At 36.1% G+C, this 22,963-nt stretch overlaps 1 protein-coding gene across 6 annotated transcripts in view; it reads right to left on the bottom strand.

The window, feature by feature from the left end:
• Positions 1-2,453: 2,453 nt before the first annotated feature.
• Positions 2,454-22,963, bottom strand: part of LOC123525165 (ATP-binding cassette sub-family G member 5-like) — a 44,894-nt gene continuing 24,384 nt past the window's right edge. For 4 of the 6 annotated variants that reach the window (XM_045304033.2, XM_045303999.2, XM_045304017.2 and 1 more), the window contains exons 2-13: positions 21,327-21,588; positions 19,894-20,024; positions 18,265-18,366; positions 17,283-17,415; positions 16,333-16,487; positions 14,452-14,569; positions 13,758-13,989; positions 7,268-7,467; positions 5,879-6,017; positions 5,179-5,364; positions 4,471-4,592; positions 2,454-3,888 (exon numbers count right to left, since the gene is read on the bottom strand). In XM_045304033.2, the coding sequence (XP_045159968.2) occupies positions 3,725-3,888; positions 4,471-4,592; positions 5,179-5,364; positions 5,879-6,017; positions 7,268-7,467; positions 13,758-13,989; positions 14,452-14,569; positions 16,333-16,487; positions 17,283-17,415; positions 18,265-18,366; positions 19,894-20,024; positions 21,327-21,582 (1,938 nt within the window). In that variant the 5' untranslated portion in view covers positions 21,583-21,588 and the 3' untranslated portion in view covers positions 2,454-3,724. Of the gene's footprint in view, positions 3,889-4,470; positions 4,593-5,178; positions 5,365-5,878; positions 6,018-7,267; positions 7,468-13,757; positions 13,990-14,451; positions 14,570-16,332; positions 16,488-17,282; positions 17,416-18,264; positions 18,367-19,893; positions 20,025-21,326; positions 21,589-22,453; positions 22,960-22,963 lie in introns of those variants that run through there. The other 2 variants (XM_045303990.2, XM_045304024.2) reach the window with 2 other exon arrangements.

Below are 22,963 nucleotides of genomic sequence, written 5' to 3'. Positions count from 1 at the left end.
AAAAACTGGTAATTATACTGTACGTTTTTTTTTTAATTATTATATCTTAAAGTGGGTGAGGGTGTGTGTGTGTGTGGTGGGGGGGGGGAGAGAAATTACAAAATCTTATTTTAAAAAGTTAAACAAACATTTATTATATTGATTTAATACTATGTTATGTCTCTCTTTGTTCCCCAAATAAATCTGTAACAAAATAATACAAAAAATAAAAAGTGTGATGTTACTGAAATGAGGTTAGCCATCTATAACCATCACTTACGCTTAAGTGTAATTTTTACTTGTAAGAAAATCCTCAATCTGAGGGTAAAGAATGAAATATCAGAAAAAGACGAGTAATTGTTAGTGTGTGGTTAATTTTGCACGCGCGGAACATTCTACATGCATGTACTCGAATTCGGAGAAGTCAAAGGAATGTCATGCTGTAACATTTCTTTAGATCACTTAGCAAGAACTTTATCTTTCCTCCTACTCAGTAGTTCATAGGGTTCATTTATCTTGTTTTATAGTTTAGTATACTGTTTGATCTATATTTAATATAGAAAGTTATGCAGTCATAAACTGAATTATACAGTCATATAGTAATTTATGCAGTCATGTGATAATGTATGCCATTAGAGGATGTTTCCTATTCGATTTTGTAATACTGCATTGTCACCTATATCGTGATATGTTAACATTACTAAACCAGAGAGTTTGTCTAGACCGTGATAGCATTTTTTGAATCAAGCACCGGCGTTATGATCGATTCGGCTGCTTTCCTCTTTGTGTTACAATGTCACTCATATGACGTGTCATTGAGACTGAAATTAATGACTTTCATTTTATCTGCTGTTATGATATATTTGATAATTTACAAATTGTTGTCTGTCTGGCTGATATGCAATCTAGGATGGTACACAAAGGGATATTTTTATCACATAGTGATTGGCTGAACGTTATAATGGTGTAGCTGACTACGTGATTTTATATTCAGTTAAAGTTGTATTGCATAATGGGATGCATGTATGTGAAAACAATACGTCACCTTTGACTTCACAGTCTAGACCACAATCATTTATCACATTCAGACAATATCTGAAATCCCATGTCTGACGTCTTTGACCTTGGTGTACGTTCAACTTGGCAACTTTGTTCCTTGTACTTACTATTACACGTCTGTCTACATGTGTCGTCCATGATCTAATTTATTTATTCCCGGTAGATGGGCAAGGAAAGAACCTGGACAATTGCCACCTTTCCTCTTTTACAGTCAACGATTGTAAGGCATTTTCAGTAAGTCTATAGAAAAGTCAGCACTGGAAAAATGGTCAAGTCTGTCATGTTACATTAAGTTCAACTTGCGGATTTCGACAAGTTCGTTGCAATAGAACAAAACCAATAGCAGTTGCATTAGCTTTCATCAGTTTTGGTTCTGTTGAAACGTTCATCTAGAATTGGTCTGTGCCTCCCGCTTGCTAAATAGAGCAGTGCAAACTTACTGTTCACAGGATAATGAGTTCGATCCCCGGGCAATGTATATGTTCTCTGTGACAATTGACGGATCAGTCAGTACTGCAATGATCACCCAAAATTGGTTTGGTGCTGTTGCAACGATCAGCAAGTATCAGTGTAGAATTGTTACAACCACAAACTAATTTTGGTTTGGTGTTGTTGCAACGAACAGTTGTTTTTGGTTTTGTAATGTTACAAGAATCATCTAGATCTCGTTTAGTATTGTTTTACTGATCAGCTTATATTAGTTAGGTGGTGTTTCAACGATTATTCAGAATTGAGAATTGTTGTTAAACTATCATCTAAATCGGTTTGATACTGTTGCAACAATTAGCAATAATTATACTGGTGTTGTTGCAATTATTGCTAGTGCTGTTGAGCTGGTATTGGTTGAAGTCATCTAGATTTGGATGGGTGTAATTGTAACAATGAGCTAGTATTGATAAGTTCCGAATGCACCGAGTTGGTATTTTGCAGGCAATTATTTGTTTTTGTATGAAATTGTTTTGATTCTGAACAACAATATATTTAAAATTTGTGTCCTCTTTATTAGATTGACCGACAACATTTCAATAGCATTCAGACATTTCAAACGTCTTGAATTTCTGAATAATGTCTGGTTTTGAGTGTTGGTTATTTTTACTAAGGAATAATCTTTTTAGAAGAATTGTGTAATTTATGGATCTCAAAACATCAGCGTTTTATTTTTACAGAACTTGTAACATGTGTTGCCATGATCATTTTCTGCATATTCAAATTACAACTGAGCAGGTGAGAATGCCCTAACCACTGGTACAAGTTAACAACGCATACTTACATGTTAGGATGGGTATATATTGCAATTAAAGCAAACCATGAGGTGTGGATGAACTAATGTATAGCATCCTATTATATTATTCATTAACTACTAAAGTATGGTCTTTTTGTAAACATAACATATTAAAATATGAAGAAATATGGTATAACATTGATTGAGTTTATTTAACAAAACAACAACAATATCACAATTTTTCTTTCAAATGCGAAAGCATTACGTGACTACATTTGGAAAGTCATTAAAACCATCTTAAGGATCCATGGCTTCTTCCTCGTTTCCTTTTTTTGTTGTAAGTGCAATATTTTGACAAAATTAAGCAAGACAAAAACATGGAAATAGTTACAAAATAAAGCAATATAGTGTTTTGATAAATCACATATTACACACTTTATCAGCTTATGAATCACAGTACATGCAGCGAGTATATGGTGTTGTAGTTATCATATTCTGGCAGTCAATCGCAAGAACTGTTGACACTTACGGACATTTAAGTCTTGATACTTTTTGAAAGGTTTCACGACAATACCATCGTAACCAAAGTAACGTACATGTTTTCCTACGGAAACTATTTGACAGATAATAACCTGAGAGACCAATGAAAAATATTCCAATTCTGATAAACTATAAACAACGTTTGTCTGAATCATAAAGAGCGGAAGCAAGAATCCGTCAAATCTGGTATATAAACGTTTACTTTGCACAGCTTTATATGTTTTACTTTGATTGACTGGTATCATTTATCATTCATTTTGATCATATCTTACTTAAAACATACTGTTGAATCATTTAATTTCGTGGGCAAGAAATTACGTGTTTTTTTACCATAACTGTAATTTCGTGTGGATATGAACTCGTGGATTTCAAGTTTTAGAAATTTTATGTGTTCGTTGAAATTTTATTATGTGGTTGGCACAACCACAAAATAAATGAAATTAGTCCCCACTAATATAAATGATTTCACAGTACCTAAAAAGCACGTAATAGCTTGCTGTAAATAAAATACTGAAGTGTCCATCAACTACAGACAAAGCGATAAGAATATAAGATAGAGAGTTATGAAAATGAAAAATACATTTGCGTATCACAGTTAATTGTTTTTCTAATACCTTGGAACACTAGCGATATCGCCGTATTCATAAAATAATAAACAAAACGTTCACTAAAGCTTAAAGCATAAATAAACATAAAAAAAATCTTTCAAACCTTTTAAAGTATTTCTTCAATAATTCAAAAAGAATTTGACCGTATTATAACTGGTCAGATAAAAATGATACTATAAGAAAAAAATCTAAATCTCCAATGACATCAACCAAAAAGAGAATTTCTAAAACATGTCTAACATCAACATTCGTTTTACACATTCGATACGTGACGTAACTTGAGCATTTAAATATCAAATTTTCACACAGTTTATCTTTAACTCAAGTTTGGAACTCCACGTATCTTGAAAACTATGATGACACATATAAACGTCGCTGTCGTAAAGCCGCCTACAGCCCAGAAGTTTCTAGTCAGATTGTCAACGGCATCCGGATACACTAATTTCAGGAATGTGTCCCCGTTAGGGAAACAAAAAGTTCCTGAAATTAGAAACAGAACAATATATATGATAGGTACATTTATCATTTGTTAATGTTCAGAAAAAATTCAATAACAATAGGTAAAGACAGCTTGTAAAGGTATCCTGATGTATTTTTGAAAATTGTTGATTTACATATAGGCAGCCGTTTGAAAGAAATGTTGACGGACAGTGCACGTCACATAACCCGAATAGCTCACCAATGTCCTTCAGACCCTTGAGAATCAACTTAGTTATTGGTCTATGTGTTTTAGTATAACAGTACTTGTTTATTTAGACCAACATATGATGTTTTAGTATTTTCTGGCCAATATACGTTGCATCAGGTTACTGAAATATCTGTAGAGGAATGAATTTACGCTCTATCCATTGGCAACTGACAAGCTCTCTCTCTCTCTTTCTCTCTCTCTCTCTCTCTCTCTCTGCTCGTAGTCATGCCAGTGTAATTATGTAAGAGGGACCTTTCTTTATGATTTTTAACAGCAGGAATTTTGAGAATATTATTATGACTACAACAAATTTAACAAATGTCAAAGAAAATTCACTGCCAGAATTGATATGAAAGTCAAGTAAGCTTCCTTACCATTTTTCCCACAAGACAGATCCAAATTATGAAATTCGTTAGCAGCAAGAATTTCACCTACGTACTTAAATATATTTCCCCACGCTATCCATTGGAAGATAGGTAACATTTTGTCCAAATTCCTAAAAATATTAAAACAGGAACAGTGCGATTAAAGGCGTACGCTAGAATTCCCTGTATATGAGATGGGCGAAAATTTTCCCAATAACAGAATTCTTTAAACTTTGGATATTGAAGGACAATCATCTAAGAAACAAAAAAAATGCAATAAAAATCATAGGTCACCGGATTCGAAAAAGAGTTATCTGCCCGTGAAAACGTCATTTTGGGGGGAAATGCCGTATTCAAGGGCGGATAACTCTTTTTCGATACCGGTGACCTATGATTTTTATTGCATTTTTTTGTTTCTTAGATGATTGTCCTTCAATATCCAAAGTTTGAAGAAATTCTGTTATTGGGAAAATTTTCGCACCAAATTCTAGCATACGTCCTTAAGACAATAACATTATCCTTTAAGTTATCGGACTTTACAGATATCAATGTCTTATTTTATGTTAAGGATGACGCTTGTAAATAAAGTTATACTTTTCGGCTTGTTAAAAGTAAATTGGCTAAGTAAGAAGCAATCAACAAAAAGCTGTCAATAATAATATGTAATATTGTCCTTTGCAGAAACTCAAACGGACGTACATTTTGTTTTTGTCTTACCTCAAGAATCCAGACGCCATTAGTCCCGAAGCTGACAATATCAAGCCGGATGTGCTAGTAGCCAAAACAGGATTCATGAAAGCCCCCATGACGAGTACACACATAATTTCACCAAAGAAATTCAGGAAAAATATAAGAGACGAAAAGTGTATAAACTTTTCTGTCAATGGCTGTAGTCCTGTAACCCTGCAATACAAAAGGTATACTGCTATGCATATATACCTGTATATATAAAATTCCATAAAACGCAGGAAAACAATTATTTTAACTTCACAGCATCGAATAAGCAAATGTGGAACTAGAGCAGCAATAATTTGCATCTAATGATATACTTATATTACATAAGAAATAAACCTGAAATTACACCAAAATACGTAGCCTTTAAGTTCCAAGAATGATAACAAAATGGAAATTGCAAGTGCTGTAAAACTAGAACAGGAACAAACTATCAATCGTGAAAAACATGTTGTGCCCAAGCCCCTCATTAAAATGTTGTATAATCTGCTCATTTGACAAAGTATATTTCTATTTTACACCGAAACAAACGATAATTTATCTTTTAGAAAAATATTTCTACATAATAGGAACCACTAAAATAAAGTTATGAAATGCAAATAATTATTTTTTCTGACAAGATATAGGCATATTTTCCCAAGCATCATCAAAACTATATAGAACAATTAATCTAAAATAAAATTACCAGTAAACAACGCTGGAGAATATTCCAGAACTGATGATAGTGAATGGCATGATATGAATGACATACGCCAAGAGGAACGTTGTAGGCGAGTACAACCCATCTGAACATTCTCTGTAGTACAAGTCTCTGAGAACTGGAACTGAAACAGTAAGATAAGAATCAGTCATATAATGATGAATGGCATGATATGGATGACATACGCCAAGAGGAACGTTGTTGGCGAGTACAACCCGTCTGAACATTCTCTGTAGTACAAGTCTCTAAGAACTGGAACTGAAACAGTAAGATAAGAATCAGTCATATAATGATGAATGGCATGATATGGATGACATACGCCAAGAGGAACGTTGTTGGCGAGTACAACCCATCTGAACATTCTCTGTAGTACAAGTCTCTGAGAACTGGAACTGAAACAGTAAGATAAGAATCAGTCATATAATGATGAATGGAATGATATGGATGACATACGCCAAGAGGAACGTTGTTGGCGAGTACAACCCATCTGAACATTCTCTGTAGTACAAGTCTCTGAGAACTGGAACTGAAACAGTAAGATAAGTATCAGTCATATAATGATGAATGGCATGATATGGATGACATACGCCAAGAGGAACGTTGTTGGAGAGTACTAGTACACAACCTATATCTAAACATACTCCAAAGTACGAGTCTGAAAGAGGCGGAACTGAGGAAAATGATGATAGTGAATGGTACAATATGGATGGCAAACCTCTGGTGATTACAGCCATATCTGGACACACTCTATGGTACAAGTCCTGAAGTAGTGGGACTGACACAGTAATGCAAGTCAAACAACCAATATGGTGTATCTACATGAATTATGTGTAGGGATATTTTCTTGGTTTGTGAATACTTTTGAAATAGTCTATACAAATCATGTGCCTTATAGATGAAGTCTTAAGCACATGTCAAATTGCATTCATTGCATCACATCAATAAAACTGATCTATTTAACATAAATAATGAAGACATTGATAAATGAAAAGACGAACTAGTGTCAATGTTTGATGAAGTTTGCTGCCAAGACAAAGCTTTATGCCAGTACAATTGGCAAGTATTTGAAATATCAACAGGGTAAATAAAAGGAAGTGTTAATTAATAATCCAGACCTACTTCGAATAACAGAACACTGCTTTGAAATGACGCATATTTAAATGCCAACGTACATCTTAGAAAGAGAAAGAATGGTATATCAAAATAACTTGTGACAGAAAAGAAATAGTCTTTTACGGAATGAAAAAGAGTGCAAGTCAGTACCCCTGACAAAACGTTTACCATGTGCATCTCAAGGTTATTAGTTTTATTGTGGAGAATCAAGAAAGATTATGTGAGCAATTTTGTTTTTCATATTGGCTTATCACAACTTACATAGACCGGCGGCATTTAAAGCAGCTACATATGGTGGAACTTGTGAACTTTGGTACAGCAATCCAATCCTGTCCTGCACACTTGTCTGATTTTTCCCTAGATGTCCCAGGAAAATACATATAAACGGTACAAAAAGCGACAGCATGAATATTCTAGAGAGGTAACTGGTCCTGTCCCGGAACACGTTCAAAGTCATACGCCTGAAATAATATTGAAGAAAAGCATTTAGAAGAAATCAAACAATCTAAAGATGTAACTGAGTTCACTCAAATGGAACATTTTACTCCTTCAAGTCTAATTTTTAAGTCGGAGGTATTAGCATTGCAATATACATTTGTCATTTTAGTTAAGTTAGTCTGCAGTTCGCAGTTCGCAGTTCGCGTTTCGAATTGCGAACTGCAAACTGGTCTGCAGTTCGCAGTTCGCGATTCGAATTGCGAACTGAAAACTGGTCTGCAGTTCGCGATTCGAATTGCGAACTGTAAACTGGTCTGCACTTTACGATTCAAATGTCAACGTGCAGTCTGATCAACAATGTCCTGCACATTGCAGACAAGAATGCATTTCACAGTTGGTCTGCAGTTCTCGTTTCGAATTGCGAACTGCAAACTGGTCTGCAGTTTGCGATTCGTGTTGCGAACTGCAAACTAGTCTGCAGTTTACGATTCAAATTTCAAAGTGTGCAGTCTGATCAGCACTGCCCGGCAAATTGTAGACAAGAATGCATTTCACATTTGGTCTGAAGTTAGCAGTTCGCGTTCCGAATTGCGAACTGCAGACTGGTCTGCAGTTCGCGATTCGAATTGCAAACTGTAAACTGGTCTGCGCTTTACGATTCAAATGTCAACGTGCAGTCTGATCAACACTGTCCTGCGCATTGCAGACAAGAATGCATTTCACAGTTGGTCTGCAGTTCGCGTTTCGAATTGCGAACTGCAAACTGGTCTGCAATTCGCGATTCGAATTCGAACTGCAAACTGGTCTGCAGTTTGAGATTCATATTGCGAACTGTAAACTGGGCTGCAGTTTACAATTCAAATTTCAAAGTGCAGTCTGATCAGCACTGTCCAGCGCATTGAAGACAAGAATGCATTTCATAATTAGTCTGCAGTTTGCATTTCGCGTTTCCAACTGCGAACTGCAAACTGGTCCGCAGTTCGCGTTCTAAATTTCGAACTGCAATCTTGTCTGCTGATTACAATAAAAATTTCAAAGTGCAGTCTGATCAGCACTTTCTTGCGCATTGCAGACAAGAATGCATTTCACAGTTGGTCTATAGTTCGCAGGTTGTGTTTCCAATTGCGAACTGCAAACTGGTCTGCAGTTCGCAGTTCGCGATTCGAATTGCGAACTGCAAACTGGTCTGCAGTTCGGGATTCGTATTGCAAACTGTAAACTGGGCTACAATTTACGATTCAAATTTCAAAGTGCAGTCTGATCAGCTAACTAATACAGATGGATAACTCTAGCTACCCTAAACGGTGTTATTTTAAGCTAAAATCTTTAGATAACGTAGGTAGAATCACCTGGGCTACTCAGGTCAAACACTTGTTATTTTTTGTATGGTTTGGGTTATGTTTGGGTTTCACATGATGTTGGAAATATTGACTACTTCGTTAGTATTTTTCATCAAAGACTCATAGATTGTCATAAACAAAACTGGAAAGAGTCTATCGAAGAATCAAGTAGGTGTCACCATTATAAACATTTTAAAACTTTATTAAATACAGAACGTTACCTTACAATAAATTTGCCATTTAAATACAGACTAGCAATGTCAAAATTTCGTTGTTCCAGCCATAAGCTGCATGTTGAAACTGGTAGGCACAACAATACACCTTTTGAATCTCGTATCTTCGTATCTGCCAATTTTGTTATAATAAAAGTAACACTAGTATTGTTGAATGTGAATATCATGCTTTTTTTTCAATGTGAGAAATTTAGTGAGATCCGTAATCAGTATCTTCTTAATTGGTATTCTTCTGACAGAAGTATACAAAGTTTTTATAACATACTTAGCTCTGATAATGAAAAGGTGTTATATCTAACAGCATTGTATCTTGAGAAACTCTTAAATAATGTTTGACCTGTTAAATATGATATTCAGCAGCCTATGTTTACTAGTCGACTGTGTGCTGAACCGATGAATATGTATTTTAACTTATCCGATTGTATATGTATACATTTTGTGAGATCACAACTGTTTATATATTTACTTACTATATATTATGTAGTGTATTTTGGGCCGGAGGCCTTTGTTACATTTCATAAACTTTTGACTTGACTTGACTTGACTTGACTGTCCAGCGCATTGCGGACAAGAATGCATTTCATAATTAGTCTGCAGTTCGCATTTCGCGTTTCCAACTGCGAACTGCAAACTGGTCCGCAGTTCGCATTCCGAATTGCAAACTGCAATCTTGTCGGCTGATTACAATAAAAATTTCAAAGTGCAGTCTGATCAGCACTTTCTTGCGCATTTCACAGCTGGTCTATAGTTCGCAGTTTGTGTTTCCAATTGCGAACTGCAAACTGGTCTGCAGTTCGCAGTTCGCGTTTCGAATTGCGAACTGCAAATTGGTCTGCAGTTCGCAGTTCGTGATTCGAATTGCAAACTGCAAACTGGTCTGCGGTTCAAGATTCAAAATAAAAATATATTTGAACGTTACTCTTATACTTTTAAGTAACAGGTCAGTATATGCTAAATATAAAATTTTGAAACGTGCCATGAGAAAATCAACATAGTGGGTTTGCGACCAGCATGGATCCAGACCAGCTTGCGCATCCGCTCAGTCTGGTCAGGATCCATGCTGTTCGCTAATGGTTTCTCTAATTGCAGTAGGCTTTAAAAGTGAACAGCATGGATCCTGACCAGACTGCGCGGATGCGCAAGCTGGTCTGGATCCATGCTGGTCGCAAACCCACTATGTTGATTTTCTCATGGCACGGCTCATTAATGTTAATGGTCTGCACTTCCTCCCTCTTCAGTAGAACTGCAAAGTGCCGACAAATCTGCGGCTCCTAGTTTTCGATTCGAACTACGAACTGCAAACTGGTCTGCAGTTCTCAGTTCGCAGTTCGCAATTCGTAGTTCTTAATTCGAATTGCGAACTGCAAACTGGTTTGCAGTTCGCAGTTCACGATTCGAATTGCAAACTGCAAACTGGTCTGCAGTTCAAGATTCAAAATGAAAATGGATTTGAAGGTTACTCTTATACTTTATAGTAATAGGCAAGTGTTTGCTAAACATAAATGTGAAAAGTCTGCACTTCCTCCCTCTCCATTAGAACTGCAGACAAGAATGGATTTCACAGTTGATCTACAGTTCGCAGTTTGCGTTTCGAATTGCGAACTGCAAACTGGCCTGCAGTTCGCGATTCGAATTGCGAACTGCAAACTGGTCCGCTGTTCGCAGTTCGCCTTTCGAATTGCGAACTGCAAACGGGCCTGCAGTTCGCAGTTCGCGATTCGAATTGCGAACTGCAAAATGGTCTGCAGTTCGCGATTCAAATTCGAACTGAAAACTGGTCTGCAGTTCGAGATTCGTATTGAGAACTGTACACTGTGCTGCAGTTTACGATTCAAATTTCAAAGTGCAGTCTGATCAGCACTGTCCAGCAAAATGTAGACAAGAATGCATTTAACAGTTGGTCTGCAGTTTGCAGTTCTCAGTTCACGTTTTCAAATGCGATCTGCAAAAGGAAAAGTAAAGAAGAAATGAAAAATCTTGAAATGGAGCTTCTCTATCTTGCAGGATTTTTTCCAATGAATTTAGTAACATTTTTATGGAGGAGCCGCCCATATCAATTACCGGTGACGAATATACTAATAAACTTTGATAATGTGGCAGTTGAGTCTAATAAGTCCAGGGTGTTCAAAGATAATCCGTCATAGATCTATTGCAAAGCAATTATTGGATTTACCTGTATTGGACAATAAACAATGTCGATTGTATTCAGGTCAACTGCCACATTATCAAAGTTTATTATAGATAAGCTTAAATATAAACAATGAAAACATGTAGAAGTTATAGCATGTTTGTCACGGGATATAACATTTCATGTTCTTTAAACTTAATAGTGACGTGCGCCGCGCATAGCGGGGAAACTAATACTTTTCCCTGGCGGTATCGTCTGCTGTTTAATTGAATTGGATATCCTCGGCAATGAACGTGTTATTACGAATATTAACGGAGATATCCGAGGCACTTCATCCTTGCCCGTACAGTCTTTGTGAATTCTTGTCATGTAGGTTACATTCTACCAATTCAATTCCTTATTTATTTCATATTAATAACAAAACATTCAGACCTCATTTTCAGCACTTTAGAGCATTTCAATGATATGAAAACCATATATGGTCATTTAGTATAACATGTCTTCTTATCAAAAATAGAAAAATATTGACATGTTATGTTGTATATAAGAAAAATAATCTGTTCTGAGAAACATCACCCTCTAAAAATGCCCCAATGAAAACAGCCGTTTAGCAATTACGCGTAGGTAGAGATTTGTCGCAAAGAATAAAACTTATTCCAGGAAATTTACAATGAAAATGGTCTAGATTTATTCTCAATACAATAAACAACAAACATAAGCCAAAATTTTAACTGTCACCTCCTCATGTCACTCATCATAAACACAAACTGCGAACTATAGACCAACTGTGAAATGCATTCTTGTCTGCAATGCGCAAGAAAGTGCTGATCAGACTGCACTTTGAAATTTTTATTGTAATCAGCAGACAATATTGCAGTTTGCAATTTGGAACGCGAACTGCGGACGAGTTTGCAGTTCGCAGTTGGAAACGCGAAATGCGAACTGCAGACTAATTATGAAAAGCATTCTTGTCCGCAATGCGCTGGACAGTGCTGATCAGACTGCACTTTGAAATTTGAATCGTAAATTGTAGCCCAGTTTACAGTTTGCAATACGAATCCCGAACTGCAGACCAGTTTGCAGTTCGAATTCAAATCGCGAACTGCAGACCAGTTTGCAGTTCGCAATTCGAATCGCGAACTGGGAACTGCAGACCAGTTTGCAGTTCGCAATTCGAAACGCGAACTGCGAACTGCAGACCAGTTTGCAGTTCGCAATTGGAAACACAAACGGCGAACTATAGACCAACTGTGAAATGCATTCTTGTCTGAATGCGCAAGAAAGTGCTGATCAGACTGCACTTTGAAATTTTTATTGTAATCAGCAGACAAGATTGCAGTTTGCAATTTGAAACGCGAACTGTGGACCAGTTTGCAGTTCGCACTTGGAAACGCGAAATGCGAACTGCAGACTAATTATGAAAAGCATTCTTGTCCGCAATGCGCTGGACAGTGCTGATCAGACTGGACTTTGAAATTTGAATCGTAAATTGTGTCCCAGTTTACAGTTTGAAATACGAATCCCGAACTGCAGACCAGTTTGCAGTTCGCAATTCGAATCGCGAACTGCAGACCAGTTTGCAGTTCGCAATTCAGATAGCGAACTGCGAACTGCAGACCAGTTTGCAGTTCGCAATTCGAAACGCGAACTGCGAACTACAGACCAGTTTGCAGTTCACAACTGGAAACACAAACGGCGAACTATAGACCAACTGTGAAATGCATTCTTGTCTGCAATGCGCAAGAAAGTGCTGATCTGACTGCACTTTGAAATTTTCATTGTAATCAGCAGACAAGATTGCAGTTTGCAATTTGGAACCCGAACCGCGGACCAGTTCGCAGTTGGAAACGCGAAATGAGAACTGCAGACTAATTATTAAATGCATTCTTGTCCGCAATGCGCTGGACAGTGCTGATCAGACTGCATTTTGAAATTTGAATCGTAAACTGCAGATTAGTTTGCAGTTCGCAACACGAATCGCGAACTGCAGACCAGTTTGCAGTTCGCAATTCGAAACGCGAACTGCAGACCAACTGTGAAATGCATTCTTGTCTGCAATGCGCATGACAGTGTTGATCAGACTGCACGTTGAAATTTGAATCGTAAACTGCAGACTAGTTTGCAGTTCGCAACACGAATCGCGAACTGCAGACCATTTTGCAGTTCGCAATTCGAAACGCGAACTGCAGACCAACCGTGAAATGCATTCTTGTCTGCAATGCGCAGGGCAGTGTAGATCAGACTGCACGTTGACATTTGAATCGTAAATTGCAGACCAGTTTACAGTTCGCAATTCGAATCGCAAACTGCAGACCAGTTTGCAGTTCGCAATTCGAATCGCGAACTGCGAACTGCAGACCAGTTTGCAGTTCGCAATTCGAAACGCGAACTGCGAACTGCGAACTGCAGACCAACTTAACTGATATACATTTGTCTACGTCTGTGAACTGCAAAATGTAAAATAACAAAAGCATATTTTACTGCAGTTATAAAATTATTATAAAAATCTTGATAAAACATTGTAAGTAGCTTTACATGTAATATATTAGTAATGGCGCAAACATGTACATACTGTAGAACATATAAAGTTATCTAATAATTTTACTACGAACCCTAACAAAGTGAACAGGGTTCGGAAGAAGCCGGATTTCTGTGGCCTGTAATAATTTATTTTCTGTGCGAAGAGTTGTCTACCCGTGGTTGGTCTCATTGTATCCTCTATTATTTGATAGACAACATCTTTGTGCATGGTGGAGTTGCTGTAGCTACTAGCCAGTTCTTTCACTCTCTCTGAAGTCTCCTCTTGCCTTTCGTTGTCACGTCTGTCAACACTAGCTAGGTCAACTGCATGAGGAAAACAACACTGATTTCTTTGTCTGATTAATAAGCAGAATATAAAATATTCTGAATTGGGACTATGAAAAATATTTAAGCAGTGCGATTGCACCCTCGTAAAAATAAAGATTTTTTATCCTCTTTAAGTTACTTTGAAAGCGTTTTGGCTTTATGCAATTTCCTAAATATATGATAAATAGGTATGATGTATCAAATAGGTACATATTATTCCATTGATGACAGTTTTACCGTTGCAGTGCTCATGTATAAACAATACGTCTGTAAAATATGAATGATTTTGTAATAGAAAGCTTAATCTACTGTAACTGTATATTATTTCCAAAATGAAATAGCATCTTCATATAATACTGATATACAAGTATACATATAATGTTTAAATTAGAACTTAAGAGAACTTAATGTTTAGTTTTTAGATTGTAGCTGAAAACAAAATGGAAAAAAAAATGTTACCAAAATAATCAGAGGGGTTTGTGTATGTAGGACAGCGGAATCCCAGATCACTGAAGTAAGGAACCATTTGATCTGATGGCCCAAAATATACCATTTGCCCACGTGATAGTAAAGCTACCTGCAAAATATGACGTTTTAATGTACTGTCAATGTGTGTGACGGAATGACATTTTTATCATATTTATAAGTGTTTCGTGTAAGTGGGTTACTATAGTACAAACTGACATAAAAAGCAAAGGTAAACTTAGCTGGGTAAAATTTTTGTACATCATTACCTAATGGTACTACAAAATTGCAAAACAATGAATATTCTGTGACATTACACTGAACATGCATGTCAATATTGTTAGCGGAAAACGTATTTTTCTTACATGCAAGCAATTATATACACTTAACGACTTTTCTAACTCACGCTGATTTTTTGTTTGTTTTTATCTCTGCCAAATCTTTGACAAATTTCAATGAAAATTGGACACAGTGTAAAACTATTTTTATACTGATAAAATATCACAGCTTAATAATTGGACGTAAATTCGTTGAACCTCAACAGTTACAGTCAAAATTCACATAATGAGTAAATCCCTTATAACAGCAGTACAAACAGATCTCTTGGAAATAGTTCAATTCATATCATTTCATACTTCATTAAGATAAGATATAATGGAATATCCGGCAATATGTCCTTAATATTAATTGTCTAAGGTCACTAGTGACATCACATATAGATGATTACTACACCGCGGTGTCCAAAAATACATCAAGGGCAACAAAACTAACAAAAAATGTGTCACTCATAAATAAAAATGAGATTTGCATCGAAAAATAAAATATGCACTCGTTCTTTTGAGGTCTAATGCTGCGAATGCAAATTTGATCACCTATATTAATCAGGGTGGCCAACCCACACGACTTTTGGATATCGTCAAACGGAGAAAATGTCACGATTCAGAATAGCTTTTTGCCTGTATTTTCCTGATTACTTGACGGATTTTCATCAGATAAAGTGCATCGAAGACAGAAAATGAGTGTTTCCCTCCCAGTTCTCAGTACTTTTCTTAAAACCTCGTCAAATTGCGAAAGTGTGTACGTTATATACACAGAAACGTCCACAAAAATCAGTTAGGCGAAGTGTTTGAGAAAAGTATTGAGAACTTATGGCACATGCTCTATGCGGAAGAAAGCACACATTTTGCTGTCTTCGACGCACTTTATCTTATGAAAATCCGTCAAGTTATAAGGAAAAAACTGGCAAAATGTTCCCTGAATAGAGACCATTACGGTATCCAAAAGTCACGTGGGTTGGTCACTCTGTTAATGGATGGATTGCAGAATAGTCCAAATGTCCAAATAAGCGCATCGTCTGGCTATTAATAGCGAATGTGAGCATGCCCGCAAAATTCTTTACGACGGAACTACTTTCTACATAGTGATAAGCGCCCGGCTGAAGATATTTCGTAAGTTACCTTTATGCAGCTAGTTCTTAAGTTACATTATGCAGATATTTCGTAAGTTACCTTTATGCAGATATTTCGTGAGTTACCATATTGCAGATATTTCGTAAGTAACCTTATTGCAGATATTTCGTATGTTACCCTTTTGTATCACCGCTCATTGGATTTATGCCCTATTGTTATCATTGTTGTCTTTTATTTAAAATAGAATAAATAAAGTGATCATGAAATTGTGTGTCAATTTTTATTGAAATATGCAAACAGTTGTTACAGATAACAACAAAAAATCAAGAGTGGAATGAGAAAAGTACATACTTTGAATAATCTGTTTACATTTGTCAAGGTTGTTTTCATACGAACATCTGTAATTCATCTCAAAATGTAAACAAAAATAAAGTAGGTGCAATCAGGATTTACACTCATTTCTTACTTGATCAAACATTTTGAAGATTTCAGATCTAGGTTGATGTATTGTGAGAAGAACGATTTTTCTGTTGTTGTGAGCGAGATCCGAGAGCGACGATATTAAGCTTCTGGCTGTGAAGGAATCAAGACCAGAAGTTGGCTCGTCCAGAAGCAGTATTTCTGTAAAATTATGTATGAAGTATGTGCATGAAAAATAATATATGTAAATCATGCGCTATTACACGTGATCAAGACGGCTTACGTAAGAAACGGTTATGAGAACATTCATTTAACAACATTAGTTTACCTATTGAACAAACATTTTCTCTAGCGAGTATATATAGAAAACATCTTGAATGAAACTCATTTTATGGTCAAAGCAAAAATACTCATGCACGATCTCAACTAAAAGTTACGCATACAGTCCCTAAGGTTAGGGCAGTAAAGCTGCGTCTATTCTCTTGTTACACCGTCACCATGTAAAATGTACGTATCTAGTCATTTCATTAACGTATTGCATAAGAGCATATTAAAGCATGTTCAATTAAAATATTAAACTGGTTAGATGTACATATATACTACACTTCTTCTCATGCTGGACACGATTGATACTGCCTTTGCGACCAGTGTAGATCATGATCAGCCTGCACATCCGTGCAGTCTGATCATGCTCTGCACTGTTCGCTGTTCAGCCAGTATCTTTTTGGTAAGCACCCCTTTTAACAGTTAATGGTACTGTCCAAACTGGAAGATGGACAAGTTCATTATAGAAATTAGCAGGGTAAGGGTTAACTGAAATACCGCATTCTGAAATGCTGGCAGCAATCTGACCGGTATGTGTCGAGGAAAATAGTTAGCTCTCTATCTTATACGAAGTGTTTCCATTTCCGGAAAGAAAATAAGAACGAATGCACGAAACGCTGTGCATAAAAAAAATGCATTTTGCATTTCCTATTTTTTTTTCATTTTTCATACTTGGGTTTTGTAATAACTGTATAGCAATGGTGACTCGTCTCTTCTCTCCTCCAGAAATTCCCCTGATAATACTGCCACCAATCCTCGAGTCGGCCACATTTTTCAAACCCATCTCAATGATTACCTTGCTGACCTGTTAGTGTAAATACATGTGCTAGAGATTGTTATAATCAATGCATACTTGATCTGTTAGTAATGCTATATAAATCTAATTCTCACCCAGAACTAGTATCAATTATTTATAAGAAATATAGTTATAAAAGTCATATACATTTACCTTTGTTTCCTAGTCTGAGTTAATTTCTCCCATGGCATATATACTTAATTTCACAGAACAGAACAGAACAGAACATACCTTTATCAACTAAAAAAACCCATTACAGTTATATGAGTATACAATGCGATACAATTATACAGATTCACATGACATGGTGATTGTTGTGTGTACATTGTAAAAAAAAGGTTTACATATAGCATGGTACAATTTCGGGAACAAACTACATGGCCTGAAGTGGTTATTAGCACGACTAAATCTATATTTGCACGAGGGCGAAGCCCGGGTGCCAGCATAGGCTTATGAGTCTTAATAACCACGCGAGATACATTATTGTTTATTAAGTATCTAAACAAAATAACGAATACTCGATAATTTAAATCATTTTATCATATCAAAAATTGACGTAGAAGATCTTTTAGGTGCGACGACTCGAGTAACAAGATTTCAAAAAATGACGTTACATATCCATGGCGGCCATATAACCGGTATAGTGCCCACTAACGTGTATTAACCTTGGATACAGGATTCTGTCCTATACAAACTTACTATTACAGTAAGGTACATACAAACAATAAAGAAAAAGTGCACTTTTCCCCCGACATGTATTTTATTAATGTACACTAATCATTAATTCAGTCTAACATATCTATCTGCCATCAAGCCAATTTAATACATTAATTATGTATAAGTAATAAAGCCGTATACCTTTTCTTCGATGTCAAATTTGGAAGCGTTTCCAGGCAGACGAAGCTGAGCACTGTAGCGCAGAGTTTCTCTCACAGTTAGATTTGGCAACAATCGGTCCGCCTGAAATAACAAATATTTTACGCATTTTGTAACGAAAAGTCGTACTTCGTGCGTTGAAGGTTAGATTCTGTAAAGTGTATTTGTTATTTCATGATTTCATGCCATCATTCTATTTTAAGTTGTATTGCCTTTTTAAGTTTAAACGTAAATAAACACAGGTATTTCACTATTTTCGGGAAAAGGACAAATAAGCATTTATTCTCTGAATAAGCTTCATTGAATTCATATCTTCATTCTACCTACCGTCACTGCAGAAGTATTGCGATAATCGCAACACCCCCGAGACTTACCTTAATATTGAGTAAAGGAATAAACAGTTATCTGGTATCTATGTTAATCTGTTGTGGAATTTAAAGCGACAACTGAATTATCGTCGAACACCTCCAGGGATAATCAACCCCAGAGAATATACGACTTATGATAAGACTAATTACTTATTAATACGCAGCAGAGGTTATGAGGCATCAGAATTGATTTTTGCTGTTACTTCAAAGTCGATGTTACTTCCATTCCTAATAAGGTTAAACTAACTGCTTTGAAGATTCGTAAAACAAATGATATAGAACTATCTTAGAAGAAAACATGAACTGCCTGAAGGGAATGAAACAGACAAAGTCATTAAATAACAATCGATTGCTCTGTGAAAAATACAATTAATGTGCCCCCGCGGATTTCTGCAAGGTCTTGACAGTAAGAGATGGAACGTTTCTCGGAGCTAAATAATCATTTTCCCCTGTGAAATGTTCATTCTAAAGTTTTCTCAATGTTCTTATATGTCTTAGGAATAAGGTTTGTTTCCTTCAATAGACAAAACATGAGAACTATTTCTTCAAATTCTGAATCGAGAAATTCATTTAGCAATATAAAGTTACACATGACCCATACCATGGTTTATGTAAAACAGACAAATGAGCAACTTCTGGGCTGTACAGACCCTGGTATATTTTGGGAAGATGTGCACACAAGTGTTCTGTACAATACAGCATAATTCAAGTAACTTCTTTTTTATAATGATGCTGCAAGTGACTGAATCAAGCTTGACAGTGATACAGATTATATGATACTAAAATTCTTTGATCTTTACATAGTTATAAACTTCATGACTGTTTTTCCGTTATTGAGTTGTTTATGTAGTAACAATATGTGTTTGTTTTTTAGGCAAACTGACCCATGATACTGAGTTAGCTGTCGGCTACATCAAAGGAAACTAATTCTACCGAAAATTACATTGCCAGGTCGAATTGTGTCTATTTACGGAAACAGTCCGATTGTATGCCATCAATTTTGCAAATACACGTGACTTGCAGTTCACGTGTAAAATTGCAATATTCGAAATGTTTTAAAGACGGATTGTGATTTTGCATGTTCATGATGCTTTGTAAATATCTCGTATAAGCACGTGTACAATCATAAAATTACACTCAGTCTGTCAGCTGCATATCATCTGTGATCAATGTTATCATTATCAGCACTGCCATTTAATTTAGTGTTGCACGAGTTTCACAAACTTTACTACAGTTATGTTACCTGCATCACGTAGGAGGTAAAGGTTTGAGCGATGTCTTTTGTGCACTCCATATTGTTGTAATACACCTTGCCAGACACCGTGCCGTTAGCTCTAGATGCAATGCAGTCCAGTAACGACGTCTTACCCGAACCTGAAAAAAAACGTAACATTTAAACATCTACATGTTCACTGACTGAAGAGAAATCCATCATCATATTGTTATTACCTACTGCGATGCAGAAAATAATGTTTTATTATTATTTATTTTGAATCTAATTTATCCCCGCAAAGGAACTTGCAGTTACAACATAATATCTTTACCCATTGCACGTTACCTTTGTAACCATCATTAGCTATCTTACAGCTATGATACGTCATTTATACGTTCATGATATGCAAGCCTACTTGATGTACAAAATATAGTGAGCTTAGAAAAAAGTATGATTAAGACTGAATATGGTAAAGATCCATGCATCACATGAGACAGGAGATTTCTACTTACAACTGTTTGTCATCTTACGCACGAACGTTGCATAAAACAAAAGATAACTCATAATGACTGGATATCGCATTAAGATAAAAGCTTTTAACTAATTTTAACTATAGATATTACATTAGCACATGAACTGCATACATGAGAACGCAAAAAATATAACTGAATATGACTGTAGTTAACCAAAAACCTATAAAATATTTCTGGTTATTTGTCAGCGGGTTTTGCCAACAGGTCGAAAGGGGAGGAGATATAATTCATTTTAATAATGTATTATCATGCAAAACGGAATAATTCATATCAACACTGATAGAAATCATAGGTGACATAATCTGCTGTGACATGTTCATACAGTAACACTAACTATACTGTTATGCATTAATTTGCACTAAATGAGTTAGTTCTTGATAATATCTACTGTCAAAATAAACAAAACATAAAGGCAAAACAAAACAAACAAGGAGCTGCGTTCAATAAACGCTTGATGCCCCCGGTGGCATCCTTGTCGATACAAAGCAACCTAAGTCCAAAACGAGGTCAAGGTCAAACTGAGGTCAAGTGATGTTTGAAGATGAGGAATGGTCACAGGTTACATCTGTATTAGTATCAATCCATTCTTGTAAGCGGTATTGATGCTAGACGAAACGGGCCCATTTGGTTAACCAAGAGTTGGCCCATATAAAGCAACCTAAGTCCAAAATGAGGTCAAGGTCAAGTTCAAACTGAGGTCAGGTGATGTCTGAAGATGAGGAATGGTCACAGGTTACATCTGCATTAGTATCAAGTCATTCTAGTAAGGGGTATTGATGCTAGACGAAACGGTCCCATTTGGTTAACCTCGTACGGACGGACGGACAGGACGATCACTATATGCCTCCGCATCAGTAGATGCCGGGGGCATAAAAATACGTCAAATCAAAAGCAAATCAAAGCGATCATATTTAGTTTGAAGTGTTTTACCAGATCCTCCCAGGATTGCTGTTATTTGCCCAGATTTCATATGCATACTGGCATCTCTAAGCACTATCTTATGTTTGATTCTACGTAGACACGCCCCTTTCCACCAAGGTCCAATCCTCTCCTTCACAACATAGGAGACATTGAGAACGCTCAACGTGGTTTCTGACTCTTCATCATCGTCGTCCCAATTACCAAATGTACATCGCCCCAAAATATAATTCACCGGAATGTCAAATGCACTTGTTGTCGTTTCCATGGTTACCTGAAATAATAGATTTGATATTTATTTCTAATCTGTTAAGATGTCACATGTACTAGTGGCTGGCTCCATCGTGACATCATCGGAAATAACGATAAAAAAAATTGTTTTACCACAATGCTACGTATATATATATATATATAACCGAATGATAAAAATTAGAATTTTGTCTAATTCAGATAAATTATAAAATATATTTTCTATCGCTTCAAACAGGTTACATGAAAATGATATATAAGTTGTCATCGAGATGTCACATGTATGCATATGTTGCCGTTACCAAGGTGACACCAAAGTCCTTAAGTTTCTGTAATTTAAATGTATGTCACTTGCAGCTGCTATCTCATTCACCAGTACTGGCTACCTGAAAATCTTGATTTAGGTGAATTAGAGAAGAATGTCACGTACAGCTGCTGTCCCTACAATGTAAACATTTATAATAGGTAACAAACTGACAAGTGATTCAATGCAATCAATTTCATCTGATGTCACCGTCTTTGTTACATTCAAATCAATTTTATGAAAATCGAAAAGGTATTCGGGTTCTACAAGCTTAATTTCAAAAGTCAATTTCGAAGTTATTTATGTCCTCCGTTTACTCTAATTTCCATTTTATTGATTTGGCAGGGCAAACCTTAAATGTAATTAAAACACTTCTTCCGACAGGCCGTCTTTGAAGATTGCATGTGTGTTACGGGTCGCTATAAAAGAGTAGCACTACCTTGCCGTTTTTATTGCTCATATGTAAAACATAACGCACGAAATAACATATCGTAAAGAGTGCGTTGAAGATTTTATCGTCCGTATGGGAAAATAATACACCTCAATAATTCAGAAACACCCTGTATTTCCTCCGCAAATAATTTACCTAATGATTACGTTATTCTAGCCCATGACACTGATTTTCCACGCTGTCGTTGGGGGCAATTTTCATTATTTCGGCGTCCCTTTGATCGATTGCTGGTCTTTCTGACCACTAGAAAATTGGCGAATGAAGGCACAATTTCGTTGTGTTTAGTTTCATAGTATTATCCTAGTTAGTGAGTAAAACTCACTCTTTATGAACTTCTACAGACGTCTTTAACGATGAGCTGTGGCTTCATTTATTTAACTTAACTGTAACTGCTGTGGAATAAATCAAAGCAAATCCATTTTTTTTTTTTCATTTCTGAAGTCGGTAATTTGCAACTTCTGAACTTGCTGAATTCGATTAAACTGCGCGCTGAAGTTACTGTTCAAATTACACAACATTTAATTTATATTTTCAAACTGCAAAAAGCGGCAAAAATCCAATATATGACTAGTCTCCGTATAAGAACAAAACGCATATGTACGAAATGAAAAATATTACAATTAAATCCTTCCGTTCAAGTATTAG

Source organism: Mercenaria mercenaria, chromosome 1 (genome assembly GCF_021730395.1).
Source record: "Mercenaria mercenaria strain notata chromosome 1, MADL_Memer_1, whole genome shotgun sequence".
NCBI lineage: Eukaryota > Metazoa > Mollusca > Bivalvia > Venerida > Veneridae > Mercenaria > Mercenaria mercenaria.
The sequence above is the reverse complement of the archived record's forward strand: the minus strand, read 5'-3'. Positions and strand labels throughout refer to the sequence as shown.